General features: G+C 38.6%; 1 protein-coding gene across 1 annotated transcript in view; it reads right to left on the reverse strand.

The window, feature by feature from the left end:
- The window catches only part of LOC106644480 (uncharacterized), a 49,230-nt gene that overhangs the window by 1,831 nt on the left and 29,662 nt on the right, over positions 1-17,737 (reverse strand). Inside the window, exons 10-11 of the mRNA XM_023391721.2 lie at positions 8,796-8,941; positions 8,468-8,681 (exon numbers count right to left, since the gene is read on the reverse strand). Coding sequence (XP_023247489.2) covers positions 8,468-8,681; positions 8,796-8,941 — 360 coding nt within the window. The remainder of the gene's footprint in view (positions 1-8,467; positions 8,682-8,795; positions 8,942-17,737) is intronic.

Here is a 17,737-nt window from a genome sequence, read left to right on the forward strand (position 1 = left end):
ATAGTGCTGCTGCTGAGAAGACTTCGCGCGTTGTTATAAGCTGCTTGCGCGGTTTTTGTTTGTTTCCCCTGTCCTGGGACGGGGGGGCCACATCCACTCTCCCCCCAGTGTAGCCCGTTGGAGACGGGCTGAACGAGGCCGTTTTCTTGGCGGCGGTTGGCGCCGGACGTGGCGTAGGCTCTGGGGAAAGCGAAGGCCATACCGGCGGTGCGGGTGGCATGGGTCGTTCCATTGGGCCGGTTGAAGGTGGTGGTGGTGAAACTGGGGGTACTGGCTGGTAGACGAATTCGGGTGCCGTAGGTCGTAGCGAGGAGGCCGGTGTTGATGGCTGCGTTGGTGGAGGCGCTATGTCAAGCGCGGGCTCGGGGCTCGCTGCTTCCGACGGCATGTCAGCTACCTCCATATAAGCTGGCTTTAGAGCGTCAGTTGAGACGGTGTGCCCCCGGCCGTTGACGTCAACGACATACGTCCTGTCGTCCATTCGTTTGACGACTCGGTGGGGGCCCGTGTAAGGCGCCTGCAAGGGTTTTCGGATGGAGTCGACGCGTTTAAAGACGTGAGAGCACGTCCGAAGACTCTTGTGAAAGAACGGCGCGTTCTCCGCTGTATGTCTCGAAGCCGGTGCAGCTTTGATGGACTGCGCGAGACTCCGGAGCTTTTCGACGAAGCTTGCCGGGCAGGCGTCTGGGTGGCTCTGGGTTGTAAAAAATTCGCCTGGAACTCTCAGCGTCGTGCCGTATAGCAATTTGGCAGGAGACGCCTGAAGATCCTCCTTGTAGGACGTGCGTAGGCCGAGCAGGACTAGCAGCAGTGTCTCGGGCCACGGCTGGTCTGGTCGACACATGAGGGCGGCCTTGATTGTCCGATGCGTGCGCTCGACCATGCCATTGGACTGCGGGTGGTATGGAGTTGTCCGTATTCTGGAGATGCCCAGGAGCTTGGAGAGCTCCTTGAATAAAGCCGACTCGAATTGAGCTCCCTGGTCGGTGGTGATCGTGAGCGGAGTTCCGTATTGGGAGATCCATCTGTCGATGAGGGCCCTGGCTACCGTAGTTGCTTGCTGGTCTGGTATTGGTATTGCTTCAGGCCAGCGTGTAAAACGGTCAACGATTGTGAGGCAGTACTGGAATCCTCGGCAGATGGGTAGCTTTATCAGGTCGATATGGAGATGCTCGAAACGTCCTTCTGGCTCCTCGAAGTTTCCCAGGGCTGACCGGTTATGCCGGTGTACTTTAGCTCGTTGACAGGCTTCGCAGGTTTGTGCCCAGCGCGTCACCTCCCGGCGCATCCTGGGCCAGACAAACTTTGAAGCGACCAAGCGCGTTGTTGCTTTGACGCTCGGGTGAGAAAGATTGTGAAGGACTTCGTAGGCTTTTCGGCGCAGGGTTGCCGGCAGGTAGGGCCGAACGACTCCTGTGGACGTGTCGCAGAGGATGTTATGGTCGTCGATGGTCAGCATCTGCAGGGTTAGGCTGGTGTTGTCTGCCAAGTGCTCCAGCTCTTCGTCGCCAGCCTGAGCGTTGGCGATCGTCTCTGCATCCAGCTCCGTGGGCATGGAGATAGCAGACACGCGAGAAAACGCGTCCGCAACTGCGTTGTCCTCTCCTTTGACGTACACCAGCTTGGTGTTGTGCTGGAGGATGAAGTCCAGGTGTCGCGCTTGCCTGGGCGACGCTTTTTCCGAGGGCTGATCAGCCGCGTAGATGAGTGGCTTGTGGTCTGTGTAGACCGTGAAAGCCCTTCCCTCGAGGATACGCTGGAAGTCCTTGATGGCCGAGTAGATGGCGAGGAGCTCCCGATCGTAGACGCTGTAGCGCTTCTCCGTACGTGTGAGCTTCCTGGAGAAGAAAGCCAAGGGTCTCCATTCTCCGTTATGCTCCTGTTGTTCAAGAGCCGCCCCGATGGCTGTATCAGAAGCGTCGGTGCGCAGAGCCAGTGGTGCGTCAGCACGAAGAAAAACTGACGTTGTGGCATCTGCGATAGCAAGCTTGCTTGACTTGAAGGCCTCATCAGCTTCTGGCGTCCAGGTTAGGTCCGCCTTCTTTTTCCTGGGAGGCAGTTCCTTGAGGAGGTCGTTCAGTGGTGCGAGGATGTTGGCTGCCATTGGCACGCAGCGCCGATAGTAGTTCAGGAGCCCAAGGTAACGGCGCAGCTCGGTGGAGTTCTCTGGGCGAGGAAAATCGATGATGGCCTGGATCTTGTGTTGCGGCGGCTTGAAACCTGCCGCAGATACCACGTATCCCAGGTAGATGACTTCTGCCTGGCCGAGGACGCACTTGTCCGGATTTACGCGAAGCTTGGCTTTGCGCAGGATCTCGAACAGCTGTCGAAGATGTTGCAGGTGTCTCTCGTGGTTTTCCAAGACGACGAGGATGTCGTCTAAATAGCCTCTGGCGAAAGGCAGGCCTCGGAGCAGGTGGTCGACAGTCCTCTGGAGCGACTGCGCTGCGTTGCGTTGGCCCATAGACGATCGGGTGAATTCGTAAAGTCCGAAGGGCGTTGTGACCGCCGTCTTCGGAACGTCGTCTTCTGCTATACGGATCTGGTAAAACGCTTTCCTCAGATCTAAAACAGAATAAACGTTGCCCCTGACCTCCTGGAGCAGGTCTTCCACTATGGGCAGCGGGTATCGGTCCGGGGTAGTGCTGGCGTTGAGGCGTCTGTAGTCGCCTGTCACGCGCCAGCTTCCGTCATCCTTTGGGACGAGGTGAAGTGGACTTGCCCACTGGCTGGACGAAGGACGGATGATGCCGAGGTCGAGGAGACGTTGAAACTCCTTCTTAGCTGCTTCAAGGCGGGGGCCGACGAGTCGTCAAGGTCGATCGGAGACCGGGGGACCAGTCGTATGGATCTGGTGGAACACCGGCAGATCCGGCAGCTCCGCTGCCGAGCCATCTGCACGGGTGATGTCCTCGAACTCGCTCAGCAGCTGCTGGTATCGACGGCCGAGAGGTCCTGCTGGAATGTTAGACGTGCTGACGACGGAGACGCTGTGGACCGACGTTAGGGCGGTGAATCCCCTGGAAGTGAGACGTGTGGCCGCGTCGACCAGTTGCTTGTTGCGCAGGTCCACCAGCAGGTTGAAGTGAGCCAGGAAGTCCGCGCCCAGGATAGGAGTCTCGACATCAGCTACTACGAAGGCCCAATCAAATGCCCGGCGCAGCTGCAGGTTGAGCTGCAGGTCGTGCGTGCCGTAGGTGGCGATGGCCGATGCGTTGGCTGCGGCCAAAGTGAGAGGCCGGCGTTGTAGGTTACGTTTGACGTGTGTCCTGGGCAGCAGGGAGACGACTGAGCCAGTGTCGATCAGGAACCTGAGTCGCGTCGTGTTGTCAACGACGTGTAGACGGTTTTCAGCGGGTAATGTCAAGCCGCCCCCCACCGTCTGAACGGGGGGTGACTCTACTGGTTTCCCTGGGTCGAGGCAGGATAGGAGCAGGGTTGTTTACACCTGCTAGCCTCTGCGCCGAACGTGGCGTGATACCAGCACCAATCCGGGTTATCTGCACCACCTTGAGAGCCAGTTTGGTTGTTTGCGCGGCTGCGTGACCTGCTTCTTGACCTTGAGCGTCGCTGCTGTGCCGTTTGGTTTTTGGTTAAGGAGATAAGGTGCGCCATAGAAAGACGCAAGGCTGACATCTCCGCAGCCAAAGATTCCACTGTAGGGGCCTGGACCGCTGCGATCATCGGCGATGCCTGGTACTGGACGGGGGTGGCGGCTACTGGCGTGAACAGCTGCTGGCTTGCGGCGCCCGCCGATGAAACCTGTCGTTGTGTTGGTGGCTGCAGGTGCGGTGCGGCAGCTCCGGCTGGAAGGGCCTGACGTTGAACCGCTGCCAAAGTCGGGTAATCCTGGATGAGTTCGTCAGCCAGGGAAGCCAGCTCGCTCAAGGGAGCGGATTTCATCACCTTCAGGTGCCACGCGACTGCGGCCGGCAGCAGGTCCAGCCACCTGACCCTAATGGCTTCGTCACTGACAGCTTTCCCTCCGAGAGTTTTCATATGACGGAGCAACTGTGAAGGCTTCTTGTCACCAAGTTCGAGCTGCGTGAAGAGCTGGTGCAAGTTTTGGTCCTCGGTGTCAGTCAGCCGTTTCAGTAACTCGGCCTTGAAGTATTCGTACTTGTTGTGCTCGGGGGGGCTGAGTAGAACGTCGGAGATTTCGTCGACTGTTGCGTCGTCTAACGCTGCCACGACGAGCTCGAATTTAGTTTCATCCGAGCGGATTTTTCTTGTATTGAAGGCTGACTCTGCTCGCACGAACCATACTTTCGGGTTCCGCTTCCAGAAAGGTGCTAAACGCAGAGGTGAACTCTTTCGGGATCGGTGTGTTTTTGCGTCCTCGAAATCTGTTTCGTCGTCCGTGAGCTCCGCATTATCCCTCGGAGGCTTTTTACCTTCGCCGGACGCCGAGGCCCCATCTCCGCCTGTACCTGTCATCGTCAGATGCGACGAGTTGAAAATTCACTATAGAGTGAGAATTGCGTCACAGGCACTGACAAAGAAAAAAAAAAAAAAAAAACGCTCGCTTTGTTACACTGTTGCTGGGCACGAGCGCTCTGAACGAGATGCACAAGAGAGATGGAGAGCGAGGGCGCGCGTTTGTCGCGCGCGAGGACGATTCTCGGAAAAGAGAAAAGATGGCGGTGTTGAGCCAAGCGTGGAAAAAATTTCGCGGGAAAAACTGGCCACCACTCGCGATTTATTTCAGCACCCTCGAGGCTTCAGCAGCCTTGGAGGAGTTTTTTTTTTTTTTTTTTTTTTTGGATGCAGCACGTGCGAATAAGCGGCGTCGCCCGTGGGGACGACGGAGTTTCGCAGATATTCACGTGCACTTGCTATGAAGTTCCGACAGGCTATCTCTAAGCCTCACACCACGCGCGCACTAGGTTACACCTTTTTTTTTTTTTTGACGGCACCACGTTTTCAGATCACGTCGGGGTCACCAATTTGGAATTAGCTTGTGCAGCTTATCCTGAGCTTGTGGGTAGCCGAAGGTGAGGATGTCGCACAAAATGACAACTCGTGCGAATATGAGAGATTTAACGTTTATTCAAATACTTTTATACACACAACTTGTGCTGCTGCTTGAACGCGCGTGTGTCTCGTTTGACTCTTGAGCGAGATCTAGTTTTAACCGACTAGAACGCCACACTAAGGTGGCCAAGCGGATCGTAGTAGTTTGAATGCCTGGAGATGGCAGCACTGTATGGTGCTGCTGCTGAGAAGACTTCGCGCGTTGTTATAAGCTGCTTGCGCGGTTTTTGTTTGTTTCCCCTGTCCTGGGACGGGGGGGCCACATATATACAGAACCAGTTCTGTTTGGTTCCCTATGTATAGTTATATTTTGTTAAGAGAACTGAACGGAACCAAAAGTGGCTTGAACAAATCTATCATATTAAGTACATGGTGCTCGTCACCACAATCCGACACCCACCATGATCCATCAAACCATCAGATTTGAGCGCGAGTTTTAAATTTTAAAACTATTTTATTACGATGAGATTTAGGGTCGGTTGAGACGGTGTCTGGCACTCTGCAGTCTTGCAGACTCTGACTAAACCAACCCTAAGGTGATGATTGTCCAAGATCGGAATGTTAACTGGGGTACCCCGTTAGTTAGGGAGACCCAAGGTTGGCTACCAAGGTAGAGCCTACCTGTGTCGTTTACGCGGTGCAAGCGTGGCACTGCCTTGGGCCAAGGCTATATTCTATCTTCTAGCTAACCTTTTCTGACATTATGAAACTGCGAACAAATATTTCGGAACAGTGTATTTATAAAAACGTGTAAAAGTTAATTATGGTGATAAATTATTGAAAATGAGTGTGAAACTAAAATGCTCTATATACTGAAGAAGGTTGACTACCATAAGCAATTGACAGTCATTTTTGAACTAGAATTTGAGCAGAACTTCAATAATTTATAAAAAAAATTTATGCAAAGTTTTAACAATTCTGCCCCAGCGGAAATTTGAAAACGTTCCAAAATGTTAGAAAAAGTGAACATGTGTAATAATATACCGTAACTCGCAAGAAAATGTAAGAAAATGTAAGGAACTGTAATAGTCTCATGGATTTCGGACGTTTCTTACACTTTATTATGTTGTGTTACGTTTTAATATGATTTACCACATGCTGTTACACTTATACTTTTTCATAATAGTTACTCAAGTTTTTTTCATTCAAGGCAAATTTTATTCGAAAATGTAAGGAAATGTGTCTAAAAGTTATCAATGATAATAAAATATAAAAAAGTGTAATAAACTGCAAAAAACTGTAAGTTGTTATAAAATATTACAGATGACAACACTTCCTTACAGTTCATTAGAGTTTACTATAGTTGCTTTTTCACGAGATTCAAGTGTCTTTTTAGAATTATAATAAAATGTAACGAATCGTAAGACAATGTTTTGGGTTGTAGTTGACTATAATCAAACGTAAAAAAACGTAACAAACTGTAACTGTGGTTCAAAATCCAACCAAACTGTACATTACATCACAGAAAGTTACGGTTTGCTACGTTTTTTCACACTAACTTTTTCCGTTGGGGTGGATGCGGATGAAAGGAAAAAGTTATGAAATAAATTTTGTGAATTTTACATGCGATCTTATGGGAGATAGTCAAAAGCGACTCTTACAATAACAAATTTTAATACAATCAACAGGCAGATTTGGACAAAACTGTAGTCAACAGTAAATTAACATCTGCTTTTTTATCATGTAAAATAAACACGTCGATTAAGTTCTTTTAAAAATAGTTATTAATGAATAATCTGGAATGTAAATAAAACTCAATATTAAATTATGGGACATGCGCACGCATTTCAAAACTAAATAAGGCACAGTCAGACCTCTCTCTCTCTCTCTCTTGCAACCTTCTCAAAATGCAGTCAACCGGCTTAACAAACCAAAGAGTGAAAAAATATTATTTTTGAAAAAAGCCAAGAACTAAATAATTTAATTGCAATTAATAAGTAAATCAAAATCTAAAATTGTATTACATACGAGTCCATTATTTATTACAAAAGTCTGTGATGTGATAGTACTTAAACTAAAAAAATACAATAAAAGTACCTTAGATTATTTAAATCACAGTGCACTTTTTTTCTTTAAAACATGATTAATTCCCTAAGTTAGCCACACTTATAGGTTAACTGGGCAAACAAGATAGGGCCAAACTAATGCCGCGTAAAAGTCTACTGTTATAGTCCCATTTATGCCATGGTTGGCCAGAGGTAAGGTAAGTCGGCCGCTAAGGTAGGCCCTACCTATCACCCTCTTAAGCTTTCCGATCGGGGGACTACTGCCCGAGATCCAAGATGACTATCAAGTTGTGATCCATTGGTGATAAAAAAAAGTGTACAGACCAAGTACCCTAATTCTTATTGAATAAGCTGATTTAACTAGGATGTACTATGCTAGTTGAATTATAACTAACAAGGCACTTGTAAATCATTTTGAGGCATTAACATGTTTATTTCAGTGTATCAAAATGTCAAATTGATTTTTTTATAGTTATTTTATATTTCAAGCATACTATAGTGTACGTTCCTAATGCTTAATTTTTAACAGGCACTTCAGAGTTACGCATAAGCCATCTTAACACAACTTTTTAGTTGAAAAAACACTGAGTAGTTGTCCGTAAGATTAGTTGTAACAAGCAATTTTGTAGATATAATTATCATTGTTGATTATCGCAGAAGGGGATTTGGTGGGATTGCAGCGTCATAAAAAAAGTAAAAGTGCATACGTTTCAAAAGTTCACAGTATTACACTTATAAGCCCTGGTAGAAAATTACTCTACAATAACTGGCTAGAAACTCGTCAACGTAGATGCGTCAATGGGCTTAGAACATGTTGACGAGTTTCTAGCCAGTTTATGTAGTAACGTTTCTACCAGGGAGGAGGTTATTAGTATTAGTTATGTAAAAGTAAAAGTAAAATTTCATTTTCAACTTAGCATAAACTGATTTTATAATACGGGAATAAATACTATAAACGTTGTGTGATTTACTTTTTGAGGAATTTCATAAAAATTTATATTTACATGAAGTTTGTCACATCAAGCATGCGGTGAGTGGGCCTTCTAGTAAGTTTGAAGTTTACTGAGCTACTAAATTCTTTGGTTCAGAAAAAATTGTTTACCCAATTGAATTAATTGATAATTTTGTTAAGTACTTTCTTTTAATTAAAAAAATCCAGTTAATCAGAAAAAAGTTGTATGAATAATGTATAAGACTTGAAGTTAAAAAAAACGTTATTTGATTAAATTAAATATTCATTACAGTAAACTTAAATGTTGTTATTAAAAAAAAAAAACATACGTAACAGTAAAAAAAAGTTAAAGAAATTTTGTTTGAAAAAACAAGTGGATGCAACGCAGTATATATATATATATATATATATATATATCCAAGGACAAAACATACTAAACAAAAATTAAGCGCAGACGAAGATGTTTTGGTTGTACCTTAAAAGTGTCTTCCAAGTTTCCGCTGTTAGGAGCAAGTAAGTCGAGCACTCGTATGAGAATGCGTCGCTCGTCAAAATTAAGAAAAGAACGGGGGGTTGATTCAGATGGTACGTGCTGAACTGGACTGACCAAAGGAGACTTTTCCAGATATCCTTGTGCCATGGCCCCCTCAACTTCGTCAGTGAATTTCCAGTAATCAACTTTTTCGGGACTAAGCGTGAATTTAATGAAAAGAATGTTTTTTAATCGATGACCGTATTTTTGACTGAGTGTGAGATAAAGATTTTAAAGTCAAATTTATTTGTTACAATTGATGAATTTCTACCTGTTAGCCATGGTGTAGTTATCCATAAGGGTATTAACTTCCGAAACTGTTAGCTCACACTTTAATTGATCTAGTCCACGGTGAAATTCCTTTTTTGTTATTGATCTAACATTTCTGGTATCAAATTTCCGGAAAAACTCGTTGACCTGAAAATTTTTTTTTTATTTGTCAATGCATTCAACGAATAGTTCAAAAAAATTATCTGCTTATCAAATTAAAACTGGTTGTAAGAATGTAATTAATTTTCAATTTTTCGTTGGAAGATTTTTTATTCATATAATAATATAAAGAAGATAATATATACATATACAAAAAGTTTTTTAGATGGATTTTAATTTATGTAAACAATAACTTATAAAAAGTAGGGTTATTAGAAAGATCATAATATATATCATATATTGAGATAGCGATCATTGTTCTTTTTATGGCCATAGGGACGCAAAAAAAAATTTATAATCAATGGCTGAAAGTAACGAGGCCTTAAATTATCCGTTTGTCTTCCTTAGCTCCGCCTCTTATAACAATACCTACTTGGATGATCTGAATCTTTCTTTCGTTTTTCGGCCTTGGATTGTAATATACTATTCTGATTTGAGGATAATTTTTACTTTATACGAGTGAGTCACATAAGGCTAAAAAAAGTATTTATTATGCATGAAAAAAAGAATTACAGGGATTTTTATCATTAAAACAACAGTAATTCTGTAAGATTTTGATAATATATAAATTTCCATCAATGCAGTTCATGAATTTTTGACATAGTTTATGGTTGTTTCAATAAAATCTGTGAAATGCATACTGAATCATCTAAAGTTTTAACTGTACGGCAAAAATGTATTTTTTTCATAAAATCAGATATACATAGACATTTACAAGTACTTCAACCGCTATTAAAGTACTTATAACAGTGGTTGAAGTACTTATGAAAGTCCATGTATCTATAGCATTACGTAGGTTGGAGGAGAATGCCATGTAGACGTATACTTTAGTCGCTTAACCATAACATTTTTTTGGAAAAGACGTGTAGGCACACGTGTTTTTGAAATTCTCTTGTACTAGGCCTCTTTTATTCATTGTGTTAAAATCCAAAGCTTTGGTCCCAGCAACTTAGTATTCAAGGTAGGAACCGATTACTAGCCCCCTCCCCTAGCGTATTTCTCCTGAACTAGGGTTAAGACAATCCGCCAATGATTTTGACAATATGAAAACTGTCAAATTGAAATTTAATATATGTATTGTAATATTTTTAACAACGTAATGTTGTAAAAACAATATACTAGTGACGGTTGTTTATAACTGCTGTGTTCCCAATTGTTCTTAAAGAAAAAATCCTGATGCAGGAATGATCTAACATAAGTTTACAAAGTCGGATGATCGTAAAAATGATTAGATTCGAAGCTGTAATATGACCAGGTACATTGGATCTAAATATTTTATATGATCGGCCCACTTTTCGGCATCAGATTATTTACGAATTGAGGATAACTAGTTTCAATTATTAAACAATACTCATTGAACATTTGAAATGTAAGTATCGAAATTATTATCTACTACGTTTCCATTAGCATTAGGGCTGCCAGTGGTGAGAATTGGAAGTGATATAGGCAGGATAAACATAGCTCATTTTTGTACAAAAAGCATGTAAATCCTAAAATTCTTTTAAAGAAAGTTATTTTATAAATTATAAGCTGTTATTCGGTAACCATGACGATTTTGTTTCGAGTTAAGTGCGTGAATTCGAAATCTCAATAGACGAAAAAATTACAGAATTGATTATTTTACCAAAAAAAATATGTCAATGACCTTGTGCATGCTTTATTATGCATTTAATTTACATTAAACTGCTATTAATAATACCTGGTAAATAAATTATACAAGTTGAAAAATATTTTTGCAAGCTTCTTTCAACTGTCGAATAGTAGAAAAATCATTTTATGCATAAAAATAGTTGACCCATAAATTAGCATGTCAAGGTTTTTTTTAAAAGGATAGATGTACCCTTTATATTTGTTTTTAGCGGATATCAAATTATTAGAAATATTTTCAACATACCAAATGTCAGATCATAAAATTAAGAAGCATTTTGTTGCTAATATCTTCTTGTTGTAGTTATTGTTACAGGGAACATAGATCGTTGACTTATTATGAGAACATTTCGTCTAACTAGTTAAGAAAAACTTTTCTTCAGCAGAAAATAAAATAAAAAACTTAGCATGTTCTAAAAGATAATAAATTTACAAATTTATAAATGTAACCAGTTATTCAATTAAAGGTTGTTCAGAGGTTCAGACATGTAATTTAAAGAACACTAGTTAATTATAAATTGCATCATTAGTCTGAAAAATGTTCCAAATCATAATTGTGAGCCATTAGAAACATTTAGTATAAATAATTGATGAAATGCATATTCAAGTATGTACAAAGTCATGTATTGACCAATTTTTAACACAGTTATCATTGCAGTAATTTTTTCGTCTTTGAAATGTCTAATGTAAGAACTCAACTCGAAACAAAATCGTAGTAGTTATCAAAAATAAGCTAATACTTAATAAAACTTCTTTTTTGAAGGAATTTGAGACTTTCATACATATCATTTGTACAGAAATTAGATTTGTTTATTTTGCTTATAGCATTTTCAATTCTCACCAAAAGCAGGGCTGACGCTGGTGGGAAAATAGCGGATTGCTTTACAGCCTTTGGACATAAGGAAACACTTAAACTAATAGCCGATCCTCATATACTTTAGCTTTATGCTCCTACTAGCACAGCATTAAGATTCATACCAAGAATTTTAAGGCACATGACACTCATATTTTGAATACTAAATGGATATGATTTTATAATGAAACATAATCATATTTTCTCCACAAACATTTGGAACACAGCATTTATAAACACTGGCCATTAGTAAATTGTTCTTTAACCACGTAGCTTGGTCAAAAAATATTACAAAACAAAAATTAAATTTCACTTTGATAGTTTTAACATTTTCAAATCATTAATGGATTGGCTCAACTCGAATTCAGATGAAATATACGAGGAAGGATAGTCGTCGGTTCCTATACCTTGAATATCTATATATATATTACTGATCTCTTATAATTTAAACTGATCGTACTTGCCTGCAGATGCTTTTAGCTGAGTAGTATGACTAACCTTCATGACGACGATGCTCTTTATTGAACTTAAAGCTCTGCCACACTATCTCAAGTTAAGAAAAGTTAACAAACTATATGATTTTAGATGATGTCGAAGGATTTTGCATTGATGAATACGTTGATGGATTAGAAAGTATTGTTAATCGTTCTGAAATTAATTTCTATCTAAAATATTTGATCGTAGAATGTGCTTCTTTATGTGTGTTAAAGCTGTTGTTCTCTCCATTGTGAAAACGAGTGCTTACCCTAGTACTGCAGTCCAATAAAAACCAATAAAAAAAAATTTTTATAAGACTATGATGTGTGTTTACACCCGTAATTTCATATAAAATCCATAGCAAATTAAAGATTTATTTGTGTTTATGGGAAATACCTTACAATTAATCAATGTGATGTTAGGATGATATGCAAATATTTAATAAATAAGAAATGTAGCTGTATACACAACAAACGACTTTTGTAGGAGTTTGTGGGAAACATATCAGTATTTATTAAATGATAATAGATTGTATTGGATTTTATTCAACTGGAAAAAAAGACAGGGCACTGAATTATTACTTTTATAAGAGTCTACTGGAGAAGCCCAGTAAGAATTATATTCGCCTTTATTGGTCATAGTGGGATTTGGTAACGTCATTTAAATCATGTTTTTATTGGCTTTTACGCTAATTTAATTTAGCAATTTTTATAGGACAGTACGATCATTTTAACAAACTATCGAGAAATGAGTCAATGATTTATTAGTGTGTACAGGAAATACCTTGCAATTAATCAATGTGATTTTATGATGATATGCAAATATTTAATAAATAATAAATGTAGCTGTATACACAACAAGCGACTTTTATTGGAGTTTATGGGAAAAATATCAGCATTCATCGAGAGTTAAATAAGCCTGTACTATACAGTATCCTATAAGCTTTGTCCAGTAAATGAATGGTTGTGAAAATTACTGCATAATGGATTTTTATTGGACTTTGCAGGTGCATCTAAAATCTAAAAGCCCTGCGTTAAAATTTATCTTTGTATTGGAATTTACAAGGAAAATCCGAACACAGCACGATACTTCTATGAAAATATTGGTTCCTATCATGCATAACAGCGATTTAAAGCATTGATATTATTGGTTCTTATTGAGAATCCCTGCCCAATTTCAATTGTAGTTATTTGGTGCTACTAAATTAGTGTATTTGTTTTCTATTATGATTTTTAACAGCATTTGTACTACTACATGTTCAGTTTCTTATGGATTCTCATCGTCATTTGTAGATATACCTGTAGCTCTCCTTTTGACCGATGAAGTTTATTGGAATTTATGAAAAAAACGCGATTTCTGCCCGCGATTGTTTAAAATCTGTTGGAACTTATTTTACTTAACAACTATTTATATGATTATTTCTATTCGTTCGTATTGAGTAGTATACTATTGTATTCAAGGCTGTATAAGATTCGATGTTAGAAAAAAAATCATCCACTGAAGAAGACGGTACATTAAACTAAACGTAAAATTGGTCACAAAAAATAATTTATTTTAAAAGTACTGCAATTAATAATAACCGACATGGGTCCATCTATAGTTTTATGATTTTTACGCATTTATATGTAAGTTTTATTGCCAAAACCGGATAAGTATCAATAAAATTTCATTTGCTGTAAGCGCTAACTGTACAATAAATAACAGACAAATAGTCCAACGTACAAATTATAAAAAGTGCGTATAACATTAATAAGATTAGCTACATATAGTATGCAACAATTACCTAATGAGATTAATTAACTATATATGCTATAAAATGGTGATTCTCAAATTAAAACACAAATAACTGATAAAAACAATAATTATGAGTCAAAATATTTCTAAATAGTTATATAAAAATAAGAGTTGACTAATTCCTATAAAATCAAACTTATACTAAATTCCACTTTGCAAATAACACGTTAACTATTTACCAAAAATAATGTAGGGGCTGTATACGATAAGTTTACATAGAATTCATTCATCGTATTGAAAGCATAAGTTACATGATGGTTTTACAGATGAGTCCCAACACAATTTTTTAATGTTTTTTTGTCAGCTGTAAACTTTTTACATATGATGTAAACGGCAAAAATAAATAACGAATATTACACATTAGTTTATATAGATATTAATTATTTAGCAAACTCAAAAACGATAATCATTAGAAAACATTACGTGTAGGAGAATTAAAGCTTGTTACAGCATACTTGCGTTATTGAAATTAACTAGTATCCTAAGGAAAAACAAAGTTTTGGATAAAGGGATCGATGCCTAAAAATTAAACACAATTTGTAACAAAATAAATTTATGTATACTGATAAAGCGGGAGAGACAAATAAAGTCCAGTAGATTACGGCCATCGGCATTTGCACCCGTATACCCCAATTCGGATATGTAGAATTCTAAGCATATGTTAACTTTATGAGCATAGTTAAAAAATGCACTTTTCTTTAAAATTGCAATAAAAAAAAAGAAAAAAGAAAAAAAAAATTACCTGGTACATTTGACACATCTGATAGAAGATACATAAGCCAACGGTTTAAGAAATACTTTTCGGTAAAAATTTCATTGGTTATTAATAAGAAAAAGTTATTAAAATATCCGTTATCAAATAACTATAAACACACATAAAAAATACGATAAGATAACCAATGGGAATCGTCACATAAAAATCAAAATTAACTAAAAAAAAAAAAAAAAATTATGTCCACTGATGAATCAGGAGAGACAAATCAATTCCAATGCATTATTCAGGCCATTGGCTTAATATCGGTGTTTGCACCCGTTAATTCCAATTCAGTCATATAAACTTGCAAACGTTTGATAATATCACAAGCATGGTTACAAATTACGATTGGACTATAAAATACATTTAAAAAATTATCTGATGAATCTTCCAATCGTTCAACAATAATCTTTTCAGTAAAAATTTAAAGGGTTTTTACTTATAAAAACGTATAAGAATTTTATCAACGAATAACTATAAACACACATAAAATTCATTATAGGATTACCTTATATGATTAGATTCAATGTTATTCCTATAAACTTCAATAAACTATTTATTTGGCTCTAAAAATACGATCTTAAAAACTATTATTTGAAAAAAAATTATAGGCTTTTTACTATAAACTCGAATAAAATAAATTTGCCATGTAAACAACAAATAGGAAACAATAAAATTTTTATTGGGTCTTCATTTTGTGCAATCAAACTCACCGTTTTTTTATTGGTTTTTATTGGACTGCAGTATTAGAGTAGACTGGTGAAGCACTTCTCAAAGTAAGACCATTAGTTAAATAAAATGAAAGGGTTGTTTTATTCAATGTTGTTAAATTACCATCCAAACCATCTAAAATTATAATATTTCCCTGCCTTTGGGCTTAGTTATATCAGAGCAGGACTGGTAGAAGTCACATTCTTTCCTTTAGAAGGCAACAATAAATCAAGGAGGAAGATGAAGATTTTCTACTTGACTCCTTGTAAATGACGTTGGACGAAAATACATATTAGACTTATTTGAGTACTATTTTTACTGTGTGCTTCGTATGCAAGCAAAAAGGACATCTTGCCAAATTATATCTTACTGCTGTACCAGATACTATGAATTCGACTTGAAGTAAGAATGATAGTAACGTTTCCTTTATCCTAGACACACAATACATATCAGCTTCTCAAGAGAATTTTTAATCATTCCAAGTAAACAAATCTTTTGCTTTACCCGCAGCCAACCAAAAAAAGCTTAAAAGAGAGGTCTTCCAGAATAATGAGCCCACTGGCCTAGAAGAGGAAGGTTTTAGTATCCAAAAAAGCCTAGCTAACTCTAAAAAATCTATATATCATATAGTAACCTAGAAGGCTAAAGCCTCTCCTTTATTGGAATTTCACGGCTTTAATGGTCCCTATAAGGAGTCGGATAAAGATTTGAGCCATGCACGGGTACAAATGAGCCCGATGCCTAGACAATGAGCCACATTACAAGAAACGATTAATTTCTGGAATGCTTTATATAGTATCGGATGACAATAATATAAATAAGAAAGTTATGACACATTGAGTCACACTTACAGAAGTTTTTTCTAATATATCGGTCATTCTACGAAAACCGGCATACTTCAAGGGCTGGAACGTACAAACCCTTCAAATGGATTCGTTATTGTTAGAAATTTTTTATTGTATTGTCCGTGACCAGAGTAAGCTAAACTTTTTGGGCCTGACTGGATCCACACAAAAAGTTTTTACAACGACTTTCTTATTTAATTTTTGAAAAATAGGTTCGTTACGGACTTATAAAATCTCATTATATCCGAGATAACGGCACTGTCAATGATAATATATGACTTTGCTCTTACATTTATATCATGTATTTATAATTAAAATTTGTTCAATCCACTATCTGAGTTGATAATCTAATATTAAATGAAGATACAATGAGTTTTGTATCGTTACAGGATAGCGTTACGCACTTATAAACTCGTCGAAAAATCCATATTGTAACACCCTAAATAAAAAATAAACTTCCCCATTGCACTGTCATTATTTATAAATCAGATATATTTTAACCCACCAACTTCTGAGTCGATAATCAAGCGCTTCGAAAAGATACCTGACATTTTTTGGCATTACGGGCTCTCAGTTTTTATTTCGGAGGGATAGAATCTTCAAATTCGTGAGCCTGTTGCAGTGGCTTACTGGAATGGAAAAAATCTTTAAAAATTCCTGTAGTATCCTCGAAATTATAAAATACAATGTCTTAATTAGAACGCCCAAATTCAATTGCGTGCGTTTGTGAGAGCTTCTTACGTTGGAATGTTAAATTTATATTATTTTGGCCCCATAACTTAAACAGCATCCAAGTCTTGGATGCACTTTTTTTGGCTGTCTAAAATGCGTAAAAATGTTGTTTACGTTAATAACTTTAAGATTCCGCCCCGCAGAAATATAAAAAACTTCGTGTTCTCGTATTTTTCCTCCGGTGTTTTAAAAACTGTAAATTTATGAGAGAGACACAAACCCAGAATGCTAATTTAGCCCCCTTTTTGCATCTCAAACTAAACGAATACATTTTGATGGTCTGAATACTGTTGTACCTTCAGCAGTAAATATATCTTGAAAATTTGAAAAAGCTTCTGGATGATTATCTCTCTAAAATTTAAAGACGTTGTAATCAACCAGGCCTTGAAGTAGGCTATTTTTGGTAGAATGACTCATGTATGTTACCGATCATGTTTATTAAGGTGGCTCATCACATGCATACCACCTGATTGGGTGACATCAGACCATCAGACCTAAAAACATCCAGTCATGATGCTGCCATAGCACAATTGACCTGTGTCTTTTGATATATAATCACTTTTTCGATAGCTAATACCAAAATATTACCTGGCACACACAAATTTTTTTGATATCATTGAGAAGCTTACGACTTCTACTTTTCATTCCTAATTTTATACAAAAGTTAAGGTACATTTTGAAAATGTTTTTAATCAATATTGTATGGCCTTCCATAAGAGCCCAAGTTAAACATGAATTTTTAAGGTAAGTATTTTTAAAAAATCGCCTGGCAACATAGCTTCAAATTTTGAGAGGTAATTCAATTCATATTCAAGTATAATTCCTCCAAGTTTCGTTGATACTTAAGGTATTTCGATTTCGTAATGAGCCACCTTAATTTAGATACATTGACCTCATGTAATTGCCTGAATGTGTGCCGTGCTATAAATTAACAACTTCGTGTACTGTATACACTTTTGCATGTTTGACTC

Source organism: Copidosoma floridanum, unplaced genomic scaffold (genome assembly GCF_036245765.1).
Source record: "Copidosoma floridanum isolate Cflo_tuat_1 unplaced genomic scaffold, Cflo_Japanese_pri ptg000013l, whole genome shotgun sequence".
Taxonomy (NCBI): Eukaryota; Metazoa; Arthropoda; class Insecta; order Hymenoptera; family Encyrtidae; genus Copidosoma; species Copidosoma floridanum.